Source organism: Bos indicus, chromosome 17 (genome assembly GCF_029378745.1).
Source record: "Bos indicus isolate NIAB-ARS_2022 breed Sahiwal x Tharparkar chromosome 17, NIAB-ARS_B.indTharparkar_mat_pri_1.0, whole genome shotgun sequence".
NCBI lineage: Eukaryota > Metazoa > Chordata > Mammalia > Artiodactyla > Bovidae > Bos > Bos indicus.
In genome coordinates this window covers 70,009,182-70,035,931 of record NC_091776.1, presented here as the reverse complement: position 1 = coordinate 70,035,931, position 26,750 = coordinate 70,009,182, and the positions used below count along the sequence as shown (strand labels likewise).

General features: G+C 55.1%; 2 protein-coding genes across 5 annotated transcripts in view; one reads left to right on the top strand and one right to left on the bottom strand.

The window, feature by feature from the left end:
* The first annotated feature begins 3,202 nt into the window (after positions 1 to 3,202).
* PIK3IP1 (phosphoinositide-3-kinase interacting protein 1) lies at positions 3,203 to 14,119 on the top strand. The gene is made up of 6 exons (XM_019977408.2): positions 3,203 to 3,603; positions 4,535 to 4,651; positions 4,739 to 4,858; positions 5,732 to 5,926; positions 6,022 to 6,100; positions 12,543 to 14,119. The coding sequence occupies exons 1-6, from the start codon at positions 3,519 to 3,521 to the stop codon at positions 12,745 to 12,747; spliced, it is 801 nt and encodes a 266-aa protein (XP_019832967.1). The 5' UTR covers positions 3,203 to 3,518; the 3' UTR covers positions 12,748 to 14,119.
* A 1,133-nt stretch (positions 14,120 to 15,252) lies between these two features.
* LIMK2 (LIM domain kinase 2) overlaps positions 15,253 to 26,750 on the bottom strand; it is a 54,534-nt gene continuing 43,036 nt past the window's right edge. For all 4 annotated transcript variants that reach the window (XM_019977404.2, XM_019977405.2, XM_019977407.2 and 1 more), the window contains 11 exons: positions 25,581 to 25,686; positions 25,100 to 25,296; positions 23,841 to 24,027; positions 23,020 to 23,106; positions 22,256 to 22,387; positions 21,955 to 22,011; positions 20,490 to 20,555; positions 19,457 to 19,631; positions 18,724 to 18,779; positions 17,823 to 17,980; positions 15,253 to 16,675 (listed from right to left, as the gene is read on the bottom strand). In XM_019977404.2, coding sequence (XP_019832963.1) covers positions 16,531 to 16,675; positions 17,823 to 17,980; positions 18,724 to 18,779; positions 19,457 to 19,631; positions 20,490 to 20,555; positions 21,955 to 22,011; positions 22,256 to 22,387; positions 23,020 to 23,106; positions 23,841 to 24,027; positions 25,100 to 25,296; positions 25,581 to 25,686 — 1,366 coding nt within the window. In that variant the 3' untranslated portion in view covers positions 15,253 to 16,530. The remainder of the gene's footprint in view (positions 16,676 to 17,822; positions 17,981 to 18,723; positions 18,780 to 19,456; positions 19,632 to 20,489; positions 20,556 to 21,954; positions 22,012 to 22,255; positions 22,388 to 23,019; positions 23,107 to 23,840; positions 24,028 to 25,099; positions 25,297 to 25,580; positions 25,687 to 26,750) is intronic.

Genomic DNA, 26,750 nt, shown 5'->3' with positions numbered 1-26,750 from the left:
GGATTCAGTTCAGTTCAGTTCAGTTGCTCAGTCATGTCCGACTCTTTGCAACCCCATGAACTGCAGCACGCCAGGCCTCCCTGTCCATCACCAACTCCCGGAGTTCACTCAAACCCATGTCCATAGAGTCGGTGATGCCATCCAGCCATCTCATCCTCTGTGGTCCCCTTCTCCTCCTGCCCCCAATCCTTCCCAGGTTTAGGGTCTTTTCCAATGAGTCAACTCTTCGCATCAGGTGGCCAAAGTATTGGAGTTTCAGCTTCAACATCAGTCCTTCCAATGAGCACCCAGGACTGATCTCCTTTAGGATGGACTGGTTGGATCTCCTTGCAGTCCAGGGGACCCTGAAGAGTCTTCTCCAACACCACAGTTCAAAAGCATCAATTCTTCAGGGCTCAGCTTTCTTCACAGTCCAACTCTCACATCCATACATGACCACAGGAAAAACCATAGCCTTGACTAGACGAACCTTTGTTGGCAAAGTAATGTCTCTGCTTTTCAATATGCTATCTAGGTTGGTCATAACTTTCCTTCCAAGTAGTAAACGTCTTTTAATTTCATGGCTGCAATCACCATCTACAGTGATTTTGGAGCCCCAAAAAATAAAGTCTGCCACTGTTTCCACTGTTTCCCCATCTATTTCCCATGAAGTGATGGGACCCGATGCCATGATCTTAGTTTTCTGAATGTTGAGCTTTAAGCCAACTTTTTCACTCTCCTCTTTCACCTTCATCAAGAGGTTTTTTAGTTCCTTTCTGGATTAGCAATGATTTAACATGAAACCAATAGTTAAACATCCCTGGAATAGTTAGTAAAACAGGAGTATTATATTTCACAATGTTATCTTCAGGAAATAAACAATCCAAAGTAACTATTTTGGTAGCATTGTATCACATTATTATTGCAGTAATATTTCCAGAAGAAATCTGAAGTTTAGAATAACTATAGGTCACAAAAAATGACCAATATTGCACCAATACATGAAACAAAATTCAAATTTGGATCCTAAGGAAAAAAACAAGACATCATCAGTGATGACGACAGGCACATCTCTGAACTCAATCTGATTTCCCCGAGGAAGGGAGGCACTGAGCCTATTATAATAGAGTGTGCCTTTGAAGGACTGAGACATGAGTCCCTCAGTCTCAAAAAAATCAAATCACCCTGATAAACGCCTTAGTTACCAGGGAGAAAAAGCAGAGATGACTAAGCTGAAAGAAATCTCTTCTGGCCTGTTCTTTATCTCTTTCAGGCAGCACTTTTCCAGCTAAGTTGCACAGCACAAAACATGGTTTTGCCGTATATCAAAGTGTGTAAGTTAGGGTAGACAGCAGTGTTTTAAAAGGAGAAATTAGACGGTAAGAGCAACAGGTAAAGCAGCTTTGGGCTCCTGAGGAGGAAGTCCTGGCACTCCTATATGGGCACAGTGGATAATCTGAAAATGGTACGAGTGCCGGGCTGAGCACAGCTGTCTCTACTGTAATCAGGAGGAAAAGTATTATGATCCAGCGGAAGCAGCCCTTCAGAGTCTAAGGAGGAGCATTTCATCAGACAATAACTGAGTGCTCACTGCTTACAAAGGCAACAGATTAGATGCTGAGGGATCAATCCACAAGAATCTCCTGCTACTCTGAAATCAGAACTGCATCCTCATTTTCCCAAGCTGATATAGTTTATGTAATGAAATAAAATATGTATCATACGTCTCTCGCAGTGGTGTAAGAGTACTTAGGACTCACAAGGAAAACTGCACAAAGAACTTCCCCTTCAGCCTTTTCCCTGTAAAAATATCCTCCTTGAAAACAGTGTAAGTTTTCTTTAGCAAGTGAGGTACCACCTCCTTACTCTCCCCCTCTTATCCAGTTTCACTTTTTTTCATAACACTTAAGACCACCTGACATTTTTATAGATTTGTCATTTCTCTTTTTAACCTAGAATATAAGCTCCATGAAGGCAGATATTTCAAATACTTTGTTCACAGATTTCTTCTCAGTGTTTCAGTATACAGAACCTTATCTAACATGTACTTATAGGAGGTTCTTAAAATTTTTGTAAAATTAAAAGTGTTTTAAAAAGACCCCTGAATATGTTAGAATTATTAAAGTATAAAAATTTGGCATATCTGTGTATTTATGTCTGTTATTCCCAGTCCAAGTCAGGAGTCAGAGGACCAGAAGCTTGTGTAGATGGGAGAGCAATTGCACAAACAAAGCCATGTGTCTTATTTGATGGGTGGACGGAACCCAGTGTCACCGAACTTCTACAGAGTCAACTCAATTCATCTCTCTGCCCTTTCCACGTCTGAATCTGAGTGAATTCAGATTCACTTCACATTAGTTGGCTTAACATTAGCTTTCTTCCTTGAGAAAACTTCTGAAACTTACGTAGTAAAGTTTTTTTGTTCCCCTCCTCCCTAAATTACTGCCTGCAAGATGCAAGCCCTCAGATGGAAACCGTCTCCCATTTCTATTTTGAGATTCGCCTGAGTCACAAGGTAGTCTTGGCGAATCACTCTGCTCCATCCCTCAGTTTATTGAGGCTGCCTGGGAACAGGCGCTGCCAGCCAGACAGGAAGAGGGCCGTGTTGCCTAACTCCAAAAGGTTTCAGGCGTATGGATGTGGTGAGGTTTAATAATGGATATAAATTGCTGCAGATGGATTTCCCACAGGGTGGGGGTGGGGAAAGGGCAACCATTTTCCTTAACTTCCTCTATATGAATTCATGGCTGGTAGAGAGGCCAGGCTATTAAACACAGCTGAGCAAATGTCCCAATGTCTGCAGGACATATTTTTCCAACTAAAGAGACCCCTAGTGGGCTCCTACTATATATGACGCTCCCAAGCCCCAAAGAGAAGCAAAAGAATGTGACTGATATGACTCTGGCAAAGTTACACTGTTTAAAAAAAAAGAGAGTCAGTGTTTATAAACATGTATAAACCACAAGGCCCTTTTCTTTTTTTCAAGAACGGGTATAAAGAGCTGCTTCCACCTGGATTCTCTTATCTGTGTCCCATCCAGTCTTGAGTTCCTCCAAGTTGTGTAGCAAACATGTTCTCCCTAAGTGGTTCTGCCTTACTGACTATAATTTCAAACTCGCTGAGCCCCCAACCCCTAGAGATGCCTCTTGACAAAATTATTCTTTATGTACTCACACAAATGTAAACAGAAGAGATGAAAGGCTCCGGGGATGCAGCCAGTGCATGTCTCAAGCTGAACCACTGCTAAGCACGACCTGAACTTTTCTGCCTCTCTCGGCTTGGCTGAGTTCCTCTCTTGACTCAGGGCAGAGTGATGAGCATGGCATAGGAGGCTTAGGACCCAGGGGGCGCCTTTCAGCCGGAAAAATAAAAAAACCACCTCGCTGCAGCAAGCTTGCTGGAAGCTCCCAGTTCTAAAGAGAGGCTGTTTACCAGAAGCACATAACAAGAGCAGGTCTGACTGCAAGGCTGGGAACGGGAGGCAGAGCCGCCGCTTAGGGGGACCCCGGCTGGACTCTGGTTGGTCAGTCACCTGCAGGATGAAGGAGGTGAGGATGCTGTTGGCCTGGGTGCGAACAATCCTCGTCAGCAACATGCTCCTGGCAGAAGCCTATGGATCTGGAGGTGAGATTACAATCTTTCCTTTCTGCAGCAACTTAATGAAGCAGAAAGGGTGATGCTTCCTATTTTCCAAGCAGGACCAGGACAGGAAACGGAGCTTGTAGCAGCTTCCTGTTGTCCCACGAAAGCTTTGTTGGTTTTGTTTTTTTTCTTTCTCCTTTCCCTGCCCGGAGCTTGCAGCTCCATCTTTGCCATTAAGAACAAAGGCAAGTAAGCACTTTCTCTTTTCTTTTTCTTGCCGGTGGCTCACGAGTGGATGGAACTTGGAGGTTCACCTCCCCCACGCCTAAGTCCTGTTCTTTTCGGGGGCTTTGCAGGTTGTCTCCAGAGCACTTGCCCTCCTTACCCAGCCCCTTCCTGCGGCCCTCCTGCTGAGGGGAGTGGGAGTTTGGAGTCACATCCAGGCAGCAATTAGGCAGGTTCCCTCCATTTGAGGCTCTCTTTTGCCTGACTGGATATAAAGGCCTTTGTAGGATTCTCTTGGGAGGGAATGCTGCCTGTGAAAGTGTGGCTTCATCCACGGAGACAAGAACACCAGAGTTTATATAACATAGAATGACAACACACGGATGGATTTGGGGTCCTGCCGCCCCCTGACCCAAAACTCCCACCGTCTCCACAGACGGTCCTGAACCCAGGGCTCCCCCGCACCTTCCTCCAAAGTGGTCACAAGTTCCAGAGCAACAACCCCTTGCACTTGTGCAGTGCTTTCCGGCTTAAAAAAGAAAAGAAAAAAGCCAACACTGAGCAGAGGGGGCCGGGCACCGGCTAGGGGCTCTTCACTCGCCCGCCCTCCCTTCTCTTTCCGGCCTCACTACAGCCCAGCGAGGCAGGCGGGGTTTTCCACGTGAGGGCAGGGTCTCCCAGGAGGGGTGGGCCCGGGCTCCCCTGTCCGCCACTCAGTGTCCTGTCGGGGGGCTCCTCTTCCTCATAGGCTGCTTCTGGGATAACGGCCACCTGTACCGGGCAGATCAGCCCTCCCCCGCGCCGGGCCACAGCTGCCTTAACTGGCTGGACGCGCAGAGCGGCCTGGCATTTGCCCCAGAGTCGGGTGAGTGCCCGTCCCGGACGGCGGGCGGGCGGGCGGGCGGAGGCCGTGTTCCAACCCCGACCCATGGTGCCTTCTCTCCCCTCTCAGGTGCCGGCAACCACAGCTACTGCCGGAACCCGGACCAGGACCCACGCGGGCCCTGGTGCTACGTCAGCGGCGAGGCTGGAGCTCCCGAGAAGCGACCTTGCCAGGACCTGCGCTGCCCAGGTACCCAGACCCCGCGCCCAGGACTTCCCAGGAGCTGTCGCAACACCCGCCGCGCACGTGCGGCCGCGCGACACCGGCCGGCCCCGCCCCGCCCCGCCCCGTCCGATTGGCCAGGGCTGTCTCCAGGCCGCGGGACCCGAAGCTCATTGGCCGGCGCCGCCGCCCGGAATGAGCTCATTCTCCGCGAGCTCCTAGTAAACAACTGTGGGCGGCTAGGCCCCGCCCCTCGGCCGAGCTCCGCGCCGGGAACGCCGCTGGGGGAGCCCCGGAGAAGTGTGTTGTTGGTCCACGCCCTTAGCTCGCCCCTCGGTGTTTTTGGGCCGGTTTGTGTAGTTTCTGCTGTGTGCTAGGCACTCTTTCACAGCCCCCCTGCACCCAGTTTGGAGGATCTAAGATTAAAGAGAAGTTCAGCGACTTACCAAAGGCAGTGGCAGGGTCCAGATTTGAATCCAAGTTTCTTAGACTCTAGAGTCCAGCTTATGGCTCCCAGGGCAGCAAGGACGATTCTCTAGGATTAAATGGGATATGTTAGCATGTAACATAGGGATTGGCATAAAGCGTGGGCTCAGCAAATGCGAGCTGTTTAGAGGAGTTACACATTGCCTCTTGGCATAGAGGGGGTACCCCTGGAGGTGAGCTGAGCTGGGCCTTGGAAGACGGTAAGAATTTGAAAATATGAAGACATGGGAGGCAGGTGAGGCCCATTCTCACAGCCTTCTTTGTCTTGTTCCAGCTGTGGTCCAGCCTTCAGGCCAGATCTTGCCCCTAGGTCTTGATTTCAGTGTGTACAGCGCATTCTAAGGTGGGCCCACTCAGCTTCCCCCAAACTCAGGCCACTCTCTGATGAGAGCTGTTTTCCCACTTCACCTCCAGATACCACTTCCCAGGGCCTGCCAACCTCTGCAACAGAAACTGAGGAGGCCGCTGAAGTGCCAGGGGGAGATGAGGTGTTTGCTCCTGCCAACGCCCTGCCTGCCCGGAGCGAGGCTGCAGCTGTGCAGCCAGTGATTGGGATCAGCCAACGAGTGCGGGTGAACTCCAAGGAGAAGAAGGACCTGGGAACACTGGGTATGACTGCCCGCCTCTGTCCTTGTGAAATTCAAGGAGAAATATTTGATTATCTGGGGTGGAGCTAATGGAACCTTGTGTCCTGTCCTTGGCAGGCTACGTGCTGGGCATCACCATGATGGTGATCATCGTCGTCATTGGAGCTGGAATTGTCCTTGGCTACACCTACAAGAGGTCAGTAGCTTCTTTTCTGGGCTCGGTGAGAGAGGAGAGGAAGGTACACAAAGTCAAACCAGACTCCTCTGTGGCATTCTTACTTGTAAAGGAAGTGAGGTCTTGGATGCAGAGACTTGGTTCTAGTTTTCACCAGGTGGCCTTGGACAAACCCTCTTCTTTGGTGCATTTACTTATCACCCAGAAAGCATGATGAGGTAGGGATTCTTATTCCCCGTTGTACAGGTGAGGAGGCCTTCATCAGAAGGGTGAAGTAACCTGCTCAAGGTTATACTGCCTGGGAGTGGCTGGAGTCACATCCAGCTCTCTTGACACCGACATTCCCTGCTGTCTGGTGTGGAAGCATGTCTGCTGTGGAACTGGGTGGCCTTTCAGAAATGAGGCTGGGCTCTCATTGCAGGGACTGGGAGATTGAATTCTGTGAGTTATAAAAATCTGCTCCTAGAAAAGGTTCCCAGCCACTGCTTTTGCAGTTGGGGCTTGAATGTCCTGAGCTATAAGCAGTGGGATCTCCTCTAGGACAGGAGGAAGGAAGCGAGTTGGAGTGCATGATGATAATCAAGTTGTGCCCTGGTTGACTCTGGGAAGATTATTTGCAAAACGTTGGGCAAAAATCAGGGTATTTGACTTCCATTCCTGAGTATCTGTGATATTTCTTTTCTGTGGTCTGGGAAGGCTTCCTATAAGGGAAGTAATGTAGTGGCCTGCGTTTTCCAGTGGTGAGGACCACAGCCCCAGTGGGACACCCAGTATTAAATAAAATCGAGTTGTCTCTAGAGTGATGCAGTCAGTCTCATTTTACAGATGGAAAAGGGGACATATTGGTAAGAATAATAACAGTGAAAGCAGCAGTATTTCTGAAGGCCAGGTACTGCTTCAAATGATATGTGTGCTTTAACTCAGTCCTCACAATCAGCCCTGATAAGGCCAATGATATTTACAGATAAGGAAACTGAGACTTGTTTGAGGTCACACACTAGCATTCGGTGGAGCTCAGTCTCAGTCCTGCCAGTGACTAGCAATCTGTGTGACTTCGGGCAGGGTGGTTCTGTTTCCTACTCCAGGGCACGGCTGTCGCTGAGACTCTTGACTGCCTGGCCCAAAGAAAGAGATCAGTAAACCATAGCTGTTTTTCTTTTCTGTAAAATGTGGGCACACTGCACTTGTGCTCTCCAGGCTCCATTGCTTCTCTGATCTTCTGTGATTCAGGAAGCACAGGTTCAGAGAGGGGGGAAGTGTTGACCTGAGAGGGTCTCCTTTCCCCTAGCATAAGGTCGCTGCCCTCAGCACGACAGTGGATGGGGCAGGTTTAGGGGCACCTGTTTGTCATTTCAGGGAGTTAGGGGGAATGATGGGGAGGCCCTGGTTACAGTTCGCAGCTCAGACCCAAACCGTGTTGGCTGAGTCTAGCTGTTGAAATATTTCCTCTTCAGCCACTGGATAGCACTGGGCTTGCCTCCGGTCTTGTGACAGTGTCCAGGCCTCCAGGTGCTTGAACTGACTGCTAAACGTCCTTAATCGCGAGCTCAGTTCTCAGGCCGGAGGAGGAAGCCACGCCTTTTGCTTCTAGATCTGCTCCTCTAGGCTGTCATGGGAGCGCCCTGAGAGCCTATATTTACTTTCCTGTAATCTCAGGGCGAGGCACCGAGTCACCAGACTTCTAACCACGGGACCACCCCTTTCCTCAGCAAAAGTGCCCCAAGCACAGCCCACAGGAAACGGCTTGTGGGCTGGAGGCAAGCGCTCAGCCCCCTCTCTCCCCAGTCACAGAACAGTGTCCTGGAAGTACTGTGGAGCACACGTCCTTCCACTTCTCTGCACCTCCTTGTCTCCTCTGTTCCATGGAGCTGTGCCCCCTCTTCATGCACACCCATGCCCACCCCAGGTTACCCTTAACTGTTACATGGAGACAGCAGAACACCAGTCAGGTTAAATAACCACCACAGCCACTTAGACTTTCTTAAGACCCACTTGAGTGTCCTTCCCTGACGATTGCACCAAAGCCGCAGGACCGCACTAGAAGGACCACTTTTACACCATTTCACAGCGAGGAGCTGAGACCGAGAGGAGTTCAGCGGTGTGTCCAAGCTACACGGCCAATAAGGATTGCCAGTGTCTCCCAGAAGTCCAGCAAGGCTCAGGAGCTTCATGCCAATTTGCTTTGGAGTGCATAAGACAGTGCAGGCTTCCCAGCTGGCTCAGTGGTAAAGAATCCTCCTGCCAATGCACGAGACCCAAGTTCAGTCTCTGGGTTGGGAAGATCCCCTGGAGGAGGAAACGGCAAAGTATTCTTGCCTGGGAAATCTCATGCACTGAGGAGCCTGGCAGGCTGTAGTCTATGGGATTGCAGAAGAGTTAGACACGACTGGGTGAACACGCACAGAACCTTTCAAAATAAAACAGAAACTTTCAAACTATAACAGCTGGGCTTAAAAGTGAAAAGAACAAGGATCTGGTTCTGGAACTGTGAGCAGTTCTGGGTGTGACACTGGACAAGTCATTTACCTTCTCTGCTTCCCTCATGTGTAAAATAGCACGGGGGCAGGTTAGCGATGAGCTGCCCAGCTCAAACGTTTCCTAAAGACAGTATTACTTGCTGGGCCGCAGGCAGTACTAGGTTCAGATCCCAAATCCGCCCTCTGCGTGAATAAATGGTGGAGCCTCTCCACTTCTGCTGTCCTGTCCCTGAAACAGAGATCCTAATAGATGCCGCATAGGTCTGTTGTGACGATCAAATGAGTGTAGTCTGGGCAGACAGTTGGTGTTCCTGACCTTGGCTGCCTTGAAGAACTTGTCCTGAGCAGCAGTGTGGCACAGCGCCACTTCTGACGGGGACGAGAGCAGTGGCTCAGAGTTACGCAATAATTTGAGGCAACCTGTGATGCCTAAAGGAGGTCCTGGGTGCCTCTATCACCCAGCAGGCGGATGTCAGATAAAGACAGCAGCTCCGTGCACTCCTGCTTTCTGGCCAGCCCGGCCACCAGGCCTGACCCTGGAGCAGTCAGGATAGAATTCCTGCGAGCCCTGAACCCTTCCAAGGGCCAGGAGGCTAATGGGAGGGAGTTTTCCCCTGGCTGGGAGGGGCGGGCAGGCACCAGGCTTCCTCTCAGGGGAGGAAGGGAGGCAGGTGGGAGCGGACAAGGGCTCAGCCTGGTGGGCCTCTATCCTGGTTTTCTGGTTCAGGTGGCCAGCCTGCAGCTCACTGCCCCGAGCGCAGTGTCTGTGCTCTGGCTCTGATTAAAAGGCAAGGGGAAAACTGTCAGTCAACGCTTCAGCCCGCCCAGGAGAGGAACTGAGTTAGTGAATGAGTCTTTTGTTCTTTCTTGGCTGTCAGACAACAGCCTGGATGTCCCCCCACCTCATAGGTGTGAGAAGGGGCTGAGCTGCCTGACGGTCAGTACGGCCATGCTGGTGGCCTCTCTGAGACCCCAGAAGGAGCTGGGGGCTGCCTTGGCACCTCTAGGACTCACAGGCGCCGTTAGCAGGAGGCATGTGGGGCTGAGTGTGTTTTGAGGCTTCTAAATGGAAGAGACTGCCATCCAGACTTGTCCCGGCACCTGCTCCTTGCGTTTACGCTTGGCTGAGCTTCAAGCCCAGCTCTGCCCCATTAATCCACATTGATTTTTCTCCCCCCCGAGACTTGTGTATGACGTAGCCTGACCATTATCAACAGCCCGGCTGACCACAGCCAGATGCTTGGTAAAGGAGGCAGCTGAGGAAAGCCTCAGTTTCTTCGGCTGTAAAATGTGGATGACACGCAGTGCTGGGTGGAAATGAGACAAAAATGACGCACGTATAAAGGGTGCGGCATCCAGCCGGTGCATAGGTGGCCCTTCTCAGGGTGGAAGGTGGGAAGGCCACTTCCTGGCACCTTAGTGGGTCCTTGGAAAGCATGAGTTCCTGCTTTCCTTCTTCCTCCAGCCCCTTAGGTTTTGAAATGCGGGCCTTGGCACAAGGCTCTGGGCACATACTCTGCTGCTTTTGTAAATGGCCTTTGGTTCTCTGCTGGCTTGTTTGCGGGCTCCCTCTTGTTCAGTCGCTCAGTCGTGTGTCTTTGCGACCCTGTGGACTGCAGCACACCAGGCCTCCCTGTCCTTCACTATCTCCCAAAGTTTGCTCAAACTCATGTCCGTTGAGTCAGTGATGCCATCCAACCATCTCATCTTCTGTCACTCCCTCCTCCTCCTGCCCTCAATCTTTCCCAGCATCGGGCTTTCCCAACGAGTTGGCTCTTCGCATTAGGTGGCCACAGTATTGGGGCTTCAGCATCAGTCCTTCCAATGAATATTCAGGGTTGATTTCCTTTGACTGACTGTTTTGATTTCCTTGCAGTCCAAGGGACTCTTCCTTAATAGAATTAAATCCAGGCTTTCCAAGTTTCTCCTGACGTGGGCAGACTGTAGTTTTCTGTTGTATGCCAGAGGTAGAGGTGTTCTCTTCTATGTGGCAGTAGCCGTGACCAAGAAGTGCCCAGAGGCAGAGCGAACCTCGGGCCATGAGTGGGGGTGCGCTTGCTCCAGGCAGCCGTGTCCCCGTGGCCCTCCTCAGCCCCTCCAGGGGCTCAGGGAGCTCCTCTGCTGTGGCTTGGGGAGCCCGATGCGGATGGACAGGAGCTGCAAGGCTTACACGCAGAGACTTGGCCACCCAGGGCTAGTCGGGGGCATGAGCGCACAGGTATGCCATCTGTGACCCAACAGTGAGGAACAGGGGTGCGCGGGGCACACGTCATGCTCAGGATCTCACAGGATGTTAGGGGCCCTGGAGGTTCTCAAGTCCGGCTCCCCGTTTTACAGGATGATGAAGCTCAAGGCCTAGAGCAGAGGGCAGTGGTCGGGGTCACATAAACAACACTCACCCTGGCTGTCCAGTAGGAGAGTTCCTGTGGGAACCCAGATTAAGATAACGTTGCCTGGTGAGTCACATCACCTTCCGGGCAAATCGCAACAGCCCCCTGTGAGCTTTATAGCAGTCCCATGGTTTTCGAAATGCTTTCCCATTCAGTAGTCTTGGCTGGAAAATCCCATGGACGGAGGAGCCTGGTAGGCTACAGTCCATGGGGTCGCAAAGATTCAGACACAACTGAGTGACTCCACTTTCACTTTCATCATCATATTTGGAGTCAGGTATCATTCCCATTTCACAGATGATGAAACCAAGGCTCCCCAAGGCCGTGTCACACAGCCCAGGCTGGGCTGCTCCAGGGGTGGAGAACTGGTTGATTTAAAGGCAATTAGGAGGCCCCTGCTCCTTTCCCTCCAGCGCCCTTGTCCTCAGCGTTTGTGACTCTGGAAATCTTTGTCCTTGCACCTCCCTGGGCAATAGCTGTGTCATCTGTCTGCTCTCGGTTGTCTCCCTGGGGACTCTGAGGCAGGCCTGTTCGCCGCACCAGGTCATCCATCAGCTGCTTGCTTCAGGGCCTCTTCAGGATGGGCTCCTTCCGGGAAGATTTCCTCTGACGGCTGAGCCGTGTCTGATTGCTGTGTTAAGGATGCTGACCTGGGTTCTGGTGTGCAATGTGCCAGGCGCACACCACACCCTTTGGCTTGCAGTGGGCGTGGCCGGCCCAGTGGGGTGGACCCGACATGTGCAGCCGAAGACTGGGTGGGTGAGGCCCTGCCCTATCCTTTTTGTGGGGGTGACCCTGATAAGGTCAGAACTTCTCTTGAGCATCAGCCAGAGTCCAACAGACTTGGGCTCGAGCCCACCGTGTCATTTGGAGAGTTCAGCTTCTTTGGACTTACTTCCTCATCTATAAAATGAATGATAACACCTAATTGTTTGGGTTCAGAATGAAGTACGGTAATGCACGTCAAGTCCTCAGTATGGAGTGAGCACTTCACGTGAATAAAATGGGGTTAACACCTCAGCCTGATTGGGTCACGGAGTACCAGGAGAAGGCCTGTGAACACTCAGGGGTCCCATGGTCATTGTGTCCGTTTCCCGTCGACCCAAGCAGCCCGCAGAGGCTCCTTGCCCACTGCGCTTGGAGGGGATGGTCCCTCTTTGTAGCCAGGGCTCACACCTTCCGGGGAGGGGATGGTTCCCATTTCCAGTCAGAGCTCACACCTTCAGAGACTTTTGGATGAGGCATCTCAGAACAGTATGGTCAGGTCAGTTTTCTGGACGGCTTTATGGGTGAGGGCTGAGGGTTTTTCTGGATCCCATGGTGCCTTGGGCTGAAAAAGCAAAACTCCGTTTTGCTTTAAGGGTCTCTTTTGTCCCCACCATCTTCATTAGCCCCACTGCAGCTGAGTGAGGGTTGTGCTCCTGTCACCCCCATCTCACAGACGAGGTTTAGGGGCTCCTTGCTGAGTTGAGGTAGCCTGGCAGAACAGCCCTGCCTGGCTGTGACTGCGGCCAGCCCCTGCCGAGCTTCAGGGTGCTGGCCTATGAGCAGACCGTGCGGGAGGCACAGCCCGACTCTTCCCTCTTCTCCTGCCAGGGGCAAGGACCTGAAAGCCCAGCACGAGCAGAAAGTGTGCGAGCGGGAGCTGCAGCGGATCACCCTGCCCTTGTCTGCCTTCACCAACCCCACCTGCGAGATCGTGGATGAGAAGACCGTTGTGGTCCACGCCAGCCAGACTCCAGTCGACCTTCAGGAGGGCAGTGCCCCCCTCATGGGCCAGGCGGGCACTCCAGGAGCCTGAGCCCTGCCACGATGGGCAGGAGCCCATTGCAGACACTGGTGCGGGACTACCTACCCCCCTCCACAGCTGGGAGGATCTACACTTTGTTGTGGTTGAAACCCCCCACTTTTTCTGTTTGAACCCGAAGACAGGAGCAGGTGGCACTGTGGGCTGAGAGCGAGGCTGGGTAGGGTCCTGCCAAGGCGCTCTCTCCATAACCGTGGAGCAGGGTTTTTCCCACGGATGGGGACAGCAGCAGCCCCCACAGCAGCGCTGTGACAGGGGCTTCCTGTGCCCCGGAACCAAACCAGGGATGGACAGGGGGCTCCCCCAGCTCCCCTTTGCTTCATTGTGCAAGGTGGCCTCAGCCTCGGCCTCCCCACGTGCTCGCTGTGGGTCTCAGTGGCGTGTGCTGTTATTCACAATTCTGGTCACGTAGGTCGAGAGGCGGTGTTTAAAAAACATATTTGGTTTTTTCAGCATTTGGGACGCAGTCCCCTACTGACCATTTCTGAGAAATGGAAACGAGTCTGTACGAAAGTCAGCACTGTGGGTTGAGAACAGGATCTAGGCAGAGGCTGCTGGCAGCGATGTGCCTTGAGGACTGCGGGCCAGGCCCAGGGCCCCAGGGCTCTTTCTGTTCCCAAAGGAGAGGAAGGGCAGAACGGCACTGAACATTCCGCTGAGGAGGGCGAGGGGTCACAGCTGCCTCAGCCCCCAGGACCTGAGCGGGCCCGGGGCACCCCCGACAGCCTCCTCTCAGGGTGCACAGTGACCTCTCTGCATTCGTCAGGGCTGAGACAGCAGCCAGCTGACCTGCAGGAATGATGCTGTGGGCGGGGCCTCGTGAGCTGCTGCTCGGAGGTTAACCCCGGAGACCCGCCTGGAGGTGAGGTGATGGAAGGCTTCAGGACCAGCACCTTCCTGTGGGGAAGCAGGGTGAGGGTCACGACCCCTAACTTGTGAAACAATCACAGACCTATTGGAAGGGACCTTAGGGTTCCTGACGCCTTTTGGACAGAGGGGGCCTGAAGGGTGTGATACTACGGTTTGAAGAGGAAGCTACCGGTACAGTCAGCCTCAAGGCCCAGTCAGCCTCAAGGCCCTGATGGCACACTCCGGGGCCTCAGCAGAGCTAACCTGTCCGCAGAGCTTCCTTCCCAAAGCCCTGCCACCACCCTTCAGGGACGCCGGGTTTGCGGGGCCCTGTCTCTCGGGCAGGCTGTTCACAGAAGTCACCTGCTGAGGGACCTAGGCCTCGGGGGGTCTCTTGTTGGTCATGATGCAGAGAACATTACCGGTTTCTACTTTTCTATAAAAGCATTTCTGTGTACATGTTTTTATATACCTCATTCTGACACCTGCGAATAAAAGCGCAGGAAATTGCTCTGCATTTGACTCAACGTTAAAAAAAAAAACCCATACTGCCAAGTTTTTGTGGGGTGTCAGGACACTCCTCCTTAAAAGCTGGGAAGTGTTTGATTACCTTGTCAACACCTGCAGGGCGAGCTCCACTGTCTGTCCTTCCCTTTGGTCCACACCAGGGGCAACAGCCAGGTGGTTGGAAACTGGAGCGTCATCATCAGGAGAGCCTCTGGGGTCGAAGCTGCAGGAAAGAGGCTGTGCAGCATGGCAGGGGGCAGCCAGTCACTGCAGACCCTCTCCCCCTCAGCATTCTTTAGAGGCTAGGGAGGGGCTGGAGACAGGGTTGGGGGATGGGACGGCTGCAGCAGCCGAAGCAGGGATGGGTGTGCAGGGGGTGATGGGCTCCCAGGAGCTGCTCTGGGCCGAGGGAGGTCCCCGCAGGGTGACTCCTAGAGCTCTAGCAGAAGCTACCAATGGCAGTCTTTTGGGGGCTTTTTAGCAAGGATTTCACAACAGGTTCTTAGCCTCTAGGAACACCCAGGGCAACCTCTGCCTGTATCCAGTCACCATTCTATACTGCTGCCAGCAAGGGGCAGGCACCCTAGCACGTGTTTTTCCAGGAACTAGATCTTGGCCCCGACTCCAGCCAGCTTTGGGAGAAAGCACCTTTGGGTCTGTGGATGTGTGCTGTGCCCAGGATCCCGCGAGCCAGATCGCATCACCTGGCCCAGCTGGCACCCCACAGGCCCCATGTGTGGACGCAAGAAGCAGGTCTCCCCTTGAGCTCTTGGAAGGAGACACCAGGGGCAGGGGTGACGAGCACACACTTCCTCCCTCTGTTAAGGTGGCACCCAGCCCGGCAGAGAGGACTCCGGGACGGCTGGGCGGTGGGAGTGCACGGATGTCGGAGGGCGGGCCTTGGTGGGCCTGAGGGGATGGCGTGGCTGGGAGGCGGCAGGTCACCTGCCCCGAGGCCTGGCTGCCTCCGGGTTGCACATGTCCCCTGGAGCAGGCGGGTGTCTGTGTAAGGAGGTGGGGTCAGAGCACTCGAACCCCTGCTGTGGGGTCATATGGGCGGGGCCTCAAAGTGGCCACTGCAGCCTCCATGTGCGTGTCCCTGAACCAGGCCGCAAGTCACGTTCTCACTCTCCGCACCATCAGTCATGTTAACTGCTTAATTTATTTGGTCTGCTCCACGGCCTGATTTGGGCCCACCACCCCCACTCCTGCGGGGACCACCGAGGCAGCACCAGCTGCACGATGCCGGGAGCCCAGGGCGAGGGCTCGCACACTCCACACCTGAGCAGGGCGTCAACAGCAAGGAGACTGGCCAGAGGCAACACCCAGTGCCTCAGCTCATCAGGTCTGTCTGTGCACAGCGTTTCACACATCACCCCCACAGGTACAACACCAAGACAGTCTGAACGGCAACCGCCTTCTCCCGCGTCACCCAGCCGCCCCCGCCCCCAGCACAACCACACACACCGCAGTAAGGTCCCAAACCCACTCCTCACTTAGCAAATATGGTGCAGGGTCACCTCACACCCCACATGCTGGGCCTCCACTAACCAGTGTCCTCCAGAGCCCGCCTCGCACAAGCCTGGGCTCCTGGATGAAGCGCACGTGAGCGTGCAAAGGACAGCAGCCAGGACACCAGGGCTTCCGAGAGGGCAGGGCCTCTCCTTCACCCTGGCCGCCACCTGCGCTTGCGGGTGACTGCTTGTCGCTGGCAGAAGGGACGCGCCCACGAGCTCCCCGCCAGTCCGGAGCTCAGTGTGAGAACACAAGTGGAGGCTCCGCCTCGAGCCTATGGGGCCCCGGGGCCCAGGAGGCGAACAGAAACCAGCCCTGCTCCTGACTCCTGGCCGGACCCACCACAAACCGACCAGGAGACGCTTTACAGCCCACTCCCTCAATGCTGCCCAGGGGAGGGCGGGACGCGCCAGGGCCGGGGAGCACCGCGGTCGCTTCCGGTCCTCGGACAGCCGCACTCTCTGCCACACTCCACAAGAAGTCCTCCTGCACCGGCCGAACCAGAGGCGTCAGGGCCCGCCGGCGGTGCACCCGGGAGCCTGCCCAGCAGGTCCAGGGTGCGCTGGTCAGTGTCAGCAAGGGCCTCTGGGAATCCACTGCCAGGGCGCTCCCGAGTGGTCACGAGTAACAGACTCCTCCTGGCTCAGGGACCAGGGTTTGTTTGTTTTCTTCACAGCTTCCAGGCGAGTGTGGGATTTACAGACAGTAACCGGGCTCCAGGACCTGTGGGGACGTTTCCCTGGTGCTGTGCCCGCTTGCCTCCGGGGACGTAGGAGGATGGCCAGTCCTGCTTCTGAATGAGCTGCCGATCCCCAGGAGGCCTGGCCGGCCCTGCCCGCAGCAGGGATGGGTGCAGAGGGGGCAGTGCTGGCTGGGGGATGCCCCCAGAAGGGGGTTGGGCCAGGGCTAGGGAGGCGGGTTCCGGATCAGGCCGTACTCCATGCTCACGGTGTGGTCCAGGTCCTCCAGCTCTGTGGGCAGTGGGATGCCCAGCTCCCCCAGGTACAGGGACAGTGCCTCAAAGAAGTCCTCCAGTTTGGAGAATGCCGGTCTAGAAAGAGGAGGAGGAGACAGGTGAGTCATGGGGGTAGGGGCGGGCAGTGAGGTGGCAAAGAAGGCACCCAGGCCTGTGGCTCCACCACTTCCTGGGTGTCTGACCTTGGGCGAGCCCTTAACCTTGGTGTGCCTCAGGTCATAGACTGCACAGGCTGCTGCAAAGACGAGACGTGGTAACACAGGGAGAGGAGGGTCTGGCTCAAAGGGGCAGCTTGAAAATGAAGTACAGGAGGAGAAAAGCCCCTTCCAGGTCTCAGAGAAAATGCAATCATCACAGGTAGGTTTGGACTAAGTGCCCTTTTAAAGATCCTTTCAGTCCTGAGATTGAAAGTCGTTTCCATATCGATGGGATCTGCCCCGGGAGGGGCTTCTCACAGTCTTGGCAGCTCACCCCAAAGAGAAAGAGAATGCCTGGCTCCTGTTGCCCTGGAGACAGCTCAGGTCCATTCCTCCATCTCCTCCTCGATTTTGCTTAAACATCTTGTCACCTTCTTGGCAAGACCTACTCTGAGCACCATCTTAAAGATGGTGGTAACTTGCACCCTGAACAACCCTTTTTGCTTGGCTTGAGTACTTTTTCCATAGCATCTGTGTCTTTCTCACATATTAAATACATGTTCTCATATACTAAAGATAATTTTAAGATTTCTTTAAAGGAAAAAATTGGCTAATGCATAAAGATGCTCACTGTAATACCTACTGTAAGGACAAACTGGAAAAACCTGAACATCTACGCATGTATGTTCCTACAGTCTCCTAGTGAATTTCACAGTCAACAGAAATGATAATCTGGAATACTGGGTAGTGACAAAAATGCAAAGCGAAATGTCAAACTTTTCTCTACTTAAGATAACTGTATAAAAAAAAATGTGTTTGGACATGGGAATATGGAAACTTGAAAACACTGTTAGCATGGTATATAGGTTTGGGTGAATTTCCTGCTGTTAAAGTTTAACGCTGTCTCTGGGTCACTTGCTACAAAACCCCCGTCTTCCTCCCTGCTGACTGACACATCAGGGTCGTCAGGTGGCTTCAGTGGTTGATGGCCACATCTGCGAGCCTGGGAAAGGCTTGGCAATGGCTGAGGACTGGGGTGAGCATCCCAGGACCATGAGGGCTGAGCGAGGGGCGTGGACTCCAACCTGCTCTCAGGCTCCAGTCTGCAGCAGATGGCTGCCAGGGGGAAGAAGGCTGGGGGACACTCTTCAGGGACAAACTTCTCCCAGAAGAGCTTCACGTTGAGGCCGAAGTCCAGTGTTCGGGGCAGGCAGTCAGGATCTGCATACACCTGCCCGATTATCTGCAGGTGGAGAGACAGTGGTCAGGGACGGTACAGCCATGTGGTGGGGGAGGGGGGTGCTGGTGCGGGGACAGGACAGGCGGGATGGTCAGAAGCGGGAGGCAGAGGCTTCCCTGGTGCTCCAGTGGTTAAGAATCCGTCTGGCAATGCAAGGATGCAGGTTCAATTCTGGTTAGGGAACTAAGATCCCACATGCTGCAGGCCAACTAAGCCCTGTGCTGCAGCCACTGAGCCTGCGTGCTGTAACTAAGGCCAGATGCAGTCAAATAAACAGAAGAGGAAGGAAGTAAAAACCCAGCTGAGAGGGCTGCCCCCTCCCGTCTCTCCGTATCTTGCTAATGCAGGCTTGTCTCCTGACTAGAGAATCTGGAGGAGCCTCAGCACAGAAGCAAGACGCCCGTGACCAGCCTCTGGAGGGGCGGCTTCCACACAGCCCCGCCCTGCCCTGTGCTGGAGTTCGGGCCCTGAGAAGGGAGGCACTGGATCTGATTCATGTCCGAAGCCCTCTGCTGCCAGCCCAGGGCTCTGCATACAGTAGATGCTCAACTGATTTCTGTTAAGTGAACGATATTTTTAAAAGTGAGACTCGAACGTGTCCAAAGACCCGTGATAACCGACACGGCCCTCTGCTCCTGCTGACTCTGTGGCACTATGCATCTTAGGAGGAGGAGCCCCCGTTTCGACTGCGGGGGCCGGGCTGCCAGGTCTGCTGCCTCAGGCCTGGTCTCCGTGCTGGGGCTCACCTCGCAGAGGACAATCCCAAAAGAGAAGACATCCACTGTCTCGTCGTAGCTCTTTCCTTCACAAAAAACACAGGAGAGCAGGCTGTTGTTAGGTTTGGTCCCGTCTCTGCTCTGCACTGCGTCTGGAGCCAGGTCAGGTCAGAGCTAAGAGCCAGGGCTAGGAGAGGTTCTGTGGGGGTGCCTCTAAGGCTGTGGGGACAGGCCCCGTCTGAAAACCAGTCAGCCTCAGAGAGGTCTCATGAAACAACACTGCCCAGGGTGAAGCCGCACGGGATAGTGAAAGAGAACTGGGCCAGGATGTGCCTGGACTCTGGCACTGCCTCCTGTGCACTCTCTGGCTGGAGACCTCAGAAACGGCTGCAGCGAGCCACTTCTGCAGTCTCACAGCGCTGTCTGGCTCAGGAGGCCCGGCCAGCATCTCCGGCTGGTCTGCGCCTCAGCCATGAGGGGGCAGCACACCTCAGTTCTCAGCAAGGAGTGAGAACAGGCAGTAAAGTGCCTGAGCGCTCAGCTACCCCTTGGGGCACAGGAACCGCGGTCAGACCTCAGCGTGGGCCCCGGATAGGGCGCCAGCCAGCCTGCAGGCCTGATCTCGGGGAGGGAGGCGTCTTTGAGGTCCAGTCTGGCACGGGATGAAAACCGTGCACCCCCGGCTTCGGGTACCTGGTCTACACGCCCTGGGGCTCTGCTGCAAGACGTGGCCCCACCTCCCCTCCGAGGTGTCAGGACTGACCGTTCAGCATCTCCGGGGCCATCCAGTAGGGGTTCCCCACCACCGTGTAGCGCTTCTTGCGGTCGCTCTTGCGCAAGGTGCGCTTCTTGGTGGTGGCCTTTTCCACGGGGGGCTTCTTTCTCTCCTCGACTATGAGCCGTGACAGCCCGAAGTCAGCCACCACCACGGTCTTGTCCTGAGAGGACAAGGGTCAGGTCAGCCCTGGGGGGCGGGGGACGACCGGACGGGGACAGGACAGTCCCGAGAGGAGAGAAGACGCGTATGACCAAGGGGGGTCTTGATGGTGGTGTTTGTCGTCTCAGTCTGCGCTCTTTGCATGGCAGACACCCCCAGACCTAGAGGGTGTTCTCAGCAGAGGCCCTGGGACCTGGAGAGTGGAACCCAAGAGACAGGACAGTGGATTTCGTTTTGCTTTTTTTCTCATCCTGCCTTGTTCTCAGAAAGATTTAAAGCTGGAACCAGGATAAGACAGAAAAAGACAAGATATAGGCCTTCCGTGGGGGTGGGGGGCGAAGGGGAGATAAGCTCTTCAAATAGCTACAAGGCAGTCATGTGGAAAAGGGATTAAGACTGTTTGGTGTGAGTCCAGAGGGCATGGCCAGGGCCAGTGAGTGGACACCCAGGAAGCTACACTGCAAGTCAACAGGAGTAACACTGTAGCAAGCAGAGCTGACCAGCAGGGGAGAGGGAGGCTGGCCCCAAACCCCTCCCTGTGAATTTAGTAGCTCTGTAGCCTCGGGCTGAGGCTTCAGGTGCCACAGCTGCAAAATGGGGTCCTTGGGGAGCTGCTGCCCCCAACACGGGGCAAAACCAGGAAAAGTGACAGGGCTCTACAAACAGTTGAGGAACTTCAAGTCCCTTCCAACCACAGGATTTCAAAGGCTGCTACTGGGAGGAGGTGGGGTTTGTCTGCATGTGTGAGGATCCCCCAGCAGACAGAAGCCTGAGGCGATACCTCTGGTCTAAAGCCAGAGGGGCCAGGCAGTCTCGCTGGCAACAAGGGAGCCAGGAGGGCTGCCCTGGGGGCACGTACCAGCTTGATGAGGCAGTTGTGCGAGTTCAGATCCCGGTGGATGATACACATGGAATGCAAATAGGCCTGGAACAAGAGGTAGGAGCTGAGGCCCATGGCCAGTCAATCGGCTAGACGCTGACTCTGAGACTCGGGGGCCCCAAAACCTGCTCTTCCCCCAGGACACCCCCACCCCCCACGCCAGCTTAAGAACCCAAGCTGGACTCCAGGGCCCTCCTGCCGTCACTCCTCATCCCGGTGTCAACAGAAGGCCGAGGGCTTCCCCTCTCCCTGCTGCCGTCTCCTGCCCAGCAGCCTCTGTTCACCGATCCCAACCCAGGCGCTGCTCTGTCCTGAAGTTCCCAACTCCCTGGGCCCAGTGAGCACCCCCCAACCTATTTTACTCAGAGCTAGGCCACCCCCTCCCAGTCTCTGGCTTTAGCCACCCTGGATCTTTCCTGCTGGGAGAGGGGAAGTGGCCACCTCCTGGCCCAGCTGATCTGTCCTCCCAACACACACTTCCCTCTCTGTCTACACTTTCCCTGTGATCTACTGGTTAGCATTCAGTGCTCTCACTTAGGGGAAAAAAAATTTATTGGAGTGTAGTTGATCTATAATGCTATGTGAAGTTTCAGGTGTATTGCAGATGAATCAGTGACACATATACATATCCACTCTTGCTTAGATTCTTCTCCCATACAGGTCATTACAGAGTACTGAGGAGACTTCCCTGTACTCCTCAGTGCCTTCTTAATAGTGACGCACTTTACATATAGTAGTGTATATATGTTGATTTCATCCTCCCGGTTTATCCCTCCCCCTTTCCCCCTTGACAACCATGAGTCTGTTTTCTACATCTGTGACTCCACTTCCCTTTTGTGAACAGGCTCATTTGTACCACTGTTTTAGAGTCCACACATAAGCGGTATCATATGATATTTGTCTCTCTGTGTCTGACTGACTTCACTCAGTGTGACAGTCTCTAGGTCCGTCCGTGGCGGCGAACGGCCTAATCCATCCTTTCCGCGGCTGAGTCATACCCCACTGTGTGTACGTGCCGCATCTTCTTATCTCAGCACTCTGACTTTAACCTCTCCCTCTTCCTACCCTCATGTGTCCAAACCAGTCTGTATTTGCTATTTCCCCATCCAGGCCTCCGCCTCTGGCTCTTGAGCCACCCTTCCACGCAGAAACCCGCCCCTCTCCCCGCAACACCAGTTCCCTCCCTTGGGCTCCGGGAGCCGCTCACAGGCCCACGGAACTCTTTCCAACCTGCCTGGTGCCCCTCCTCAGGGGGTGCCCACCCTTCTCCTGTGCCACCTGCCTCCAAGACGGTGTGTGCCTGCCTTTTCCTTCTGGCCTCCTCAATGTCAGCCCCTCTGGTCACTGTTAACCCCTACTAAGCACCTACACACCAGCCTCAGCAGATGCCTGTCCAAGCTCCTCCCAGACCCACTCTGCTGGCAGGGCTGTCGGCAGGACTCACCATTCCAGAGGCGATGCCTTTGGCAAACCTGACCTTCTGCTGCCAGGGGAACGGGTCCTGCAGGATGGAGGAAGGCCCGTCAGAGGCCGGTGGGCCTTGTTCTACTGGTGGTCCAGGCCCCGTGGGTCAACGTGATCTGCAGTAAACCCTCCCTGCCTGTGCCCAGTCCCACCCAAAATGGCCCTTTGCAGGTAAGGCAGCAGGTCTCTCTGATCATTGTGGTTCCAGAGCAGTGGTGACACAGGGGCCCCACTGATGACCCCCCCAAGGCTCTTAGGGACTCTGGGGGTGCTGTGCTCACCACGTTGCGCAGGAAGTCCTTCAGCGTGCCCCCTTCGATGTACTCCGTCAGCAGGTTCAGCTTCTTGTCCTTGTACAGTACGCCGATGAACTTGAGCACGTTGGGGTGGTCCAGGCTGCGCATCACCTTCACCTGCAGGGCGGGGAGGCCATGAGGGCGGGGCCCAGTTTCTTCCTCACCCCCTCCCTCGGGGAGTCAGCATGACACATGTGCCCCGTGTCTCCCCCTCCTGTCTCGGGTGCTGGGGAAGAAAGCCCCACGTGGATGGGGACAGCCTCCCTGGCCTCGTGCTTGGGACCCTGCCTTTCTAGGAGCTACATCTGGGGAACTGGAGAGGCAGGGCCCCAGAGCGAGGTGGAGACCAGGAGGGCAGCACCCTGTGGGGCGGTGGGGAAGGACACCAAGGTGCCAGGCTGGCCCGGCGGGGTGTCCAGCGTCGAGCTGCTCCAAAGCGCCTGCGCTCACCCCACACTCCACAAGCTCCATGAAGCACAGCTCACTGTACCAGTTCGTGCTGTCCTCAGTGTTTTTTATACAAATAATGTGCCGTCATTTACGGGGGGGGGCAGGGACATTCCTCTAATGGTCTGTTCTGCCTTAAGAAAGGCAGGCAGAAAGAAAGTGACAACTCCAAACTAAGCTTCCTCTTCACATCTTTTTTTTTTTTTTTTTGGTGCTGAAAGCTGGGATTGAAGTCATTCTTTAGTATCAATTTCCTTCTTTCAACAGTGACACAAACTCCTAGCCCCCACCCCGCTTCTTACCTCAGTTAGAAAAGTCTTCTGTGTCTCCTCATCACACCGGATCAGCTCCTTCATGACCATCACTTTGCCCGTGGCTTTGTGCGTCACCTAAAAGGAGGGTGACTGTCACTAGTGCAGAGAACAGAGGCCCTTCTGGGGAACTGTGCGCAAATCTGTCGCTGGCCATCCCATGCCCTGGAGGACACGCTGACGTCATCAGCCAGATCAGACTGACAGTTCAAGTGCAGAACACACAGCAAGGGCCTCAGAAGGGAGCACACCTTCCTCCCCGGAGAGCTGGGCATGCACGGAGGAGAGGTGAGAACCCACAAAAGGGGCGTGTTGGGGGGAGGCAGGGGGAGGGGTGCTGCCAAGCCAAGCAAGGGTTCTGGTCATCTGACCCAGGAGCGTGTCTCTCGGGGAACAGGAGTCTGGGGGGCAAGAGGGTCAGTGCCACAGACATGCACCAGGGAGCTGGGGGGGTTGGGAGGAAGCTCTCCAGCCCCATGGCCCCGAAGGCTGAGACACATGGCTTACCTGACCCCCCCTCCCAGCTCTCAGCAGAGGAGGAGGAGGAGAGAGAGAGAGAGAGAGGTTAGTCCCCGAGACTGTTCAGCAGGGAGGCAGGAGCCACTCCCACACCGAGGCCTCTGGGCACCTAGAAACACTCACTGACCAGAGATGGGGGGGCCACAGTCAACCTCATCCCACCCGGGGCTCCAGGTCCCCCAAGCTCACACCAGCAGCAACGCTGCCTTCAGGTGGCCTGGGAGGGCAAATAGTGAAAATCCCCAGAGGAGGGTTCGAGGGCTGGGGGGCACAGGGGCAGAGCTGGCGCTCACCTTGATGGCCTGCCCGAAGAAGCCCTTCCCCAGGACCTCGCCGTGGATCAGGTCACAGGGCCGGAAGATCTGCTGTGAGCAGCTACTGGAGCAGCGCAGGGACTCTGAGCGGCTGATGTCACGGCTGAGCAGGAGCGGCTCCTTGGGGGAGCTGGGGCCGGGGGACTTGGAGATGCTGTTACTGCGTCTGCGGAGGAGGAGGAGGAGGAGGAGAAGGGATGAGGGTGGGGACAGGGCAGCCCTCAAAGACCCAGCATGGAAGCCTTGAGGCAGGAACCTCAGGGCCACCCTGGTCTTTCCAACCTCTGCAGTCAGGGTGCTGGGACGGGGGAGGGGGACTCTGACATTGGACAGAGGTGTTGTCTGGGGGCGGCAGACATCCGGAGTCTATGTAAGCATGGGAAAATCACCCGCAAAGCGGGAACCCTGAGCACCTCTCACCCAGAGTGAGGGACTAGACTCCACCAGCTGGCAGCACTGTCGATGGGTCGATGGGAATCCACCACCTTCCAGGTCTGCCTGATTTACAGCCCCGATTGGCTTAGAGCAACAGCCTACTACCACCCAAAACATGAGCAAATGGGACATCTCTGTAGTACCTGCCTGTATTTCCTGAACTTTAATAAGTGCGTATGATTTTTAGAGCAAAAAAGCCACTTTGTTTATGACATTTTTAAAGAGCAGCCAATGGTTGGTGACTGTCACTCTGACTTCCTAAAGAAGGGACTTCTGGTCCCCCCTCGTGCATTCATCTCTTGCTTTCTGGTTGTCAACGTCCTTATCTACACTTATCTGTGCCCCGTGTCCAGCCTCGGCACCCTACGCTTCCCCCACAGGCCTTGCCACCCTTTGGGATCCAGCACCGCTGCCTCCTGCCCAGCTCAGAGTTCAGTGGACAAAGCCTGACCCTCTGGCTTCTCCTGGAGAAGGAAATGGCCACCTACTTCAGTATTCTTGCCTGGAAAATCCCATGGACAGGGGAGCCTGGCAGGGAACAGTCCATGAGGTAGCAAAGAGTCGGACATGACTTAGCAACTACACTCTGGTTTCTAGGGAAAGCTGGCAGACAGCTGGGTCAGATCACACATGGGCCCTGGCTATGAACTGTTATCCTTGGGGGGGCGCTGGGTCAGCACAATCCTCATTGCCCACTCCCGGCCAGCTGGCTCCCTTCCTAACTCTGCTGGCCTCAGAGAGCCAGCTCCACTAGTCCAAGAGCTGGGCGTGGGGCAGCACAGAGCCAGGGCGGGACGGGGCACCTCAGGGAGCGTCTCCTCAGTGTCCCCTCCAGGTTCTCCTTGGTGTCCAGGGGGCTGAGGGTGTGCGCGTGTCTGTCATTCTGCGCGCAGGGAGAGAGCCGTGCATCCAGCTGCAGCTGGTCCAGGCGCTGGGAGACGGGGTCGTGTTCAATCAGGAGCTGCAGTGTCTGGGTCGTCTGGCTAATGGCGTCCTCCACCTGCAGCCGGGAGCGGTGTGAGGCAGGCCCGCAGGGCATCCCATCGTGGGCCACCCACCATCAGGCCAGAGGACCAGAGCCCGCTGTGGCCTCTGGCGGCCACTGGCCACACCGTGCCCTCTGCCCACAGCCTGGCACTCCCCGACATGGCCAGCCATCCCTGCTGCCCTGGGAACAAGCCAGGCTGACAGAGGGGGTCACCAGTGCTCACAGGCTCAGTGGCAAGACAAAGAGGGTCTGTTCACGGTCCGCCCCCCACTCCCCACAGGACACACGGCAGGTACCTCCTCCACGCGGAGCGTGCGCACGGGGGCCCCATTGATCTCCAGGATGCGGTCCCCAGGGTGGATGGCGTTTCGGTTGTTAGGACTGATGTGCATCCGGTTGACCCTGGGCCAGACGAGAGAAGGCAGGGCAGAGGCATCTTTAAAGACAGCCTGACCAATTTCACTTGTGCAGGAAGGGCTCACCAGGCCCTGGGCCCCGACTGGCCCCCAGGCCCAGGCCACTCAGGGAGAGGCTCTACCCCATCTCGGTGAAAGGCACCCCACTCACCCAGAGGCCTAAGCCAGAAACCTAGACGGCATTCCCCGCTTCAGGAGTTCCCTCACTACCCCCCAATCCTCACGTCCTGAAGAATGCTCCATCACCATGGTTACCAACACCCGTCTCTTGCTCCATGCATCAGCCTGCTAACTGGTCTCTGTACCTCTAGGCCTGCCCTTCTCCCATCCCACTTCCACAGCAGCATGCTTCTAAAACGCTCCCCTGGTCGTGTCACCTTGCTGCTTAAATCCCTCAAGAGACCCATTGGATCCTCATGATCCAGGCTCTCTGTGACTTAACAGGCCCCTTCTGGCTATTCCCAACCACCCAATCTATACCAGACACAGCCACAGACCCCCACCTCTGTCCTGAACACAGCTTCGGGCTTAGAGCAGACCTCACCTCCCTCTGACTTCCCAGCCCCAGGACCCCGCTCTGCTGTGAGCACCCAGCACCCAGCACACAGTAAGCACATGATCACCGTCTACAGGGCTGGGAGCCACAGTGCCTCACAACTGGTATTAGATGGACAGACCCTTTCCCCATCCGGTCGCCAGCCTGGACACAGCATGGAGTCTTTACCTCTTTCTCCTTCCTCCATTCACTCACTCAACCAATGAAACAACAATCCATGTGCACCCACTATGTGCCAGGCACTGCTCCAGGCCCTGGGTGCACAGCAAAGAACCAGACTAAGTTCCACAGGGAACTCTTGAGGAGGACAGATGATAAACAAACATAACCAAGCCAGATAATTTCAAAGAGCAAACATGATGGAAATTTGACCCGTGAAAGGTAAGCGGTTCTGGTGTTAGGTATCTGGCGGGAAGCAGTCATGGTGGGGGATGAGGGCAGTCAGTGCCAGGGCCTAGGCGTGGTGACAGCACAGTGAGCCCAGGAAGGAGAGA

Excerpts from the sequence above, each read along its gene's own strand:
- PIK3IP1 (XM_019977408.2), top strand. The coding sequence starts at position 3,519 with ATGAAGGAGGTGAGGATGCTGTTGGCCTGGGTGCGAACAATCCTCGTC. Across the intron at positions 4,859-5,731 it reads CCAGGACCTGCGCTGCCCAG|ATACCACTTCCCAGGGCCTG; the intron begins GTACCCAGACCC and ends CTTCACCTCCAG. Across the intron at positions 5,927-6,021 it reads GAAGGACCTGGGAACACTGG|GCTACGTGCTGGGCATCACC; the intron begins GTATGACTGCCC and ends TGTCCTTGGCAG.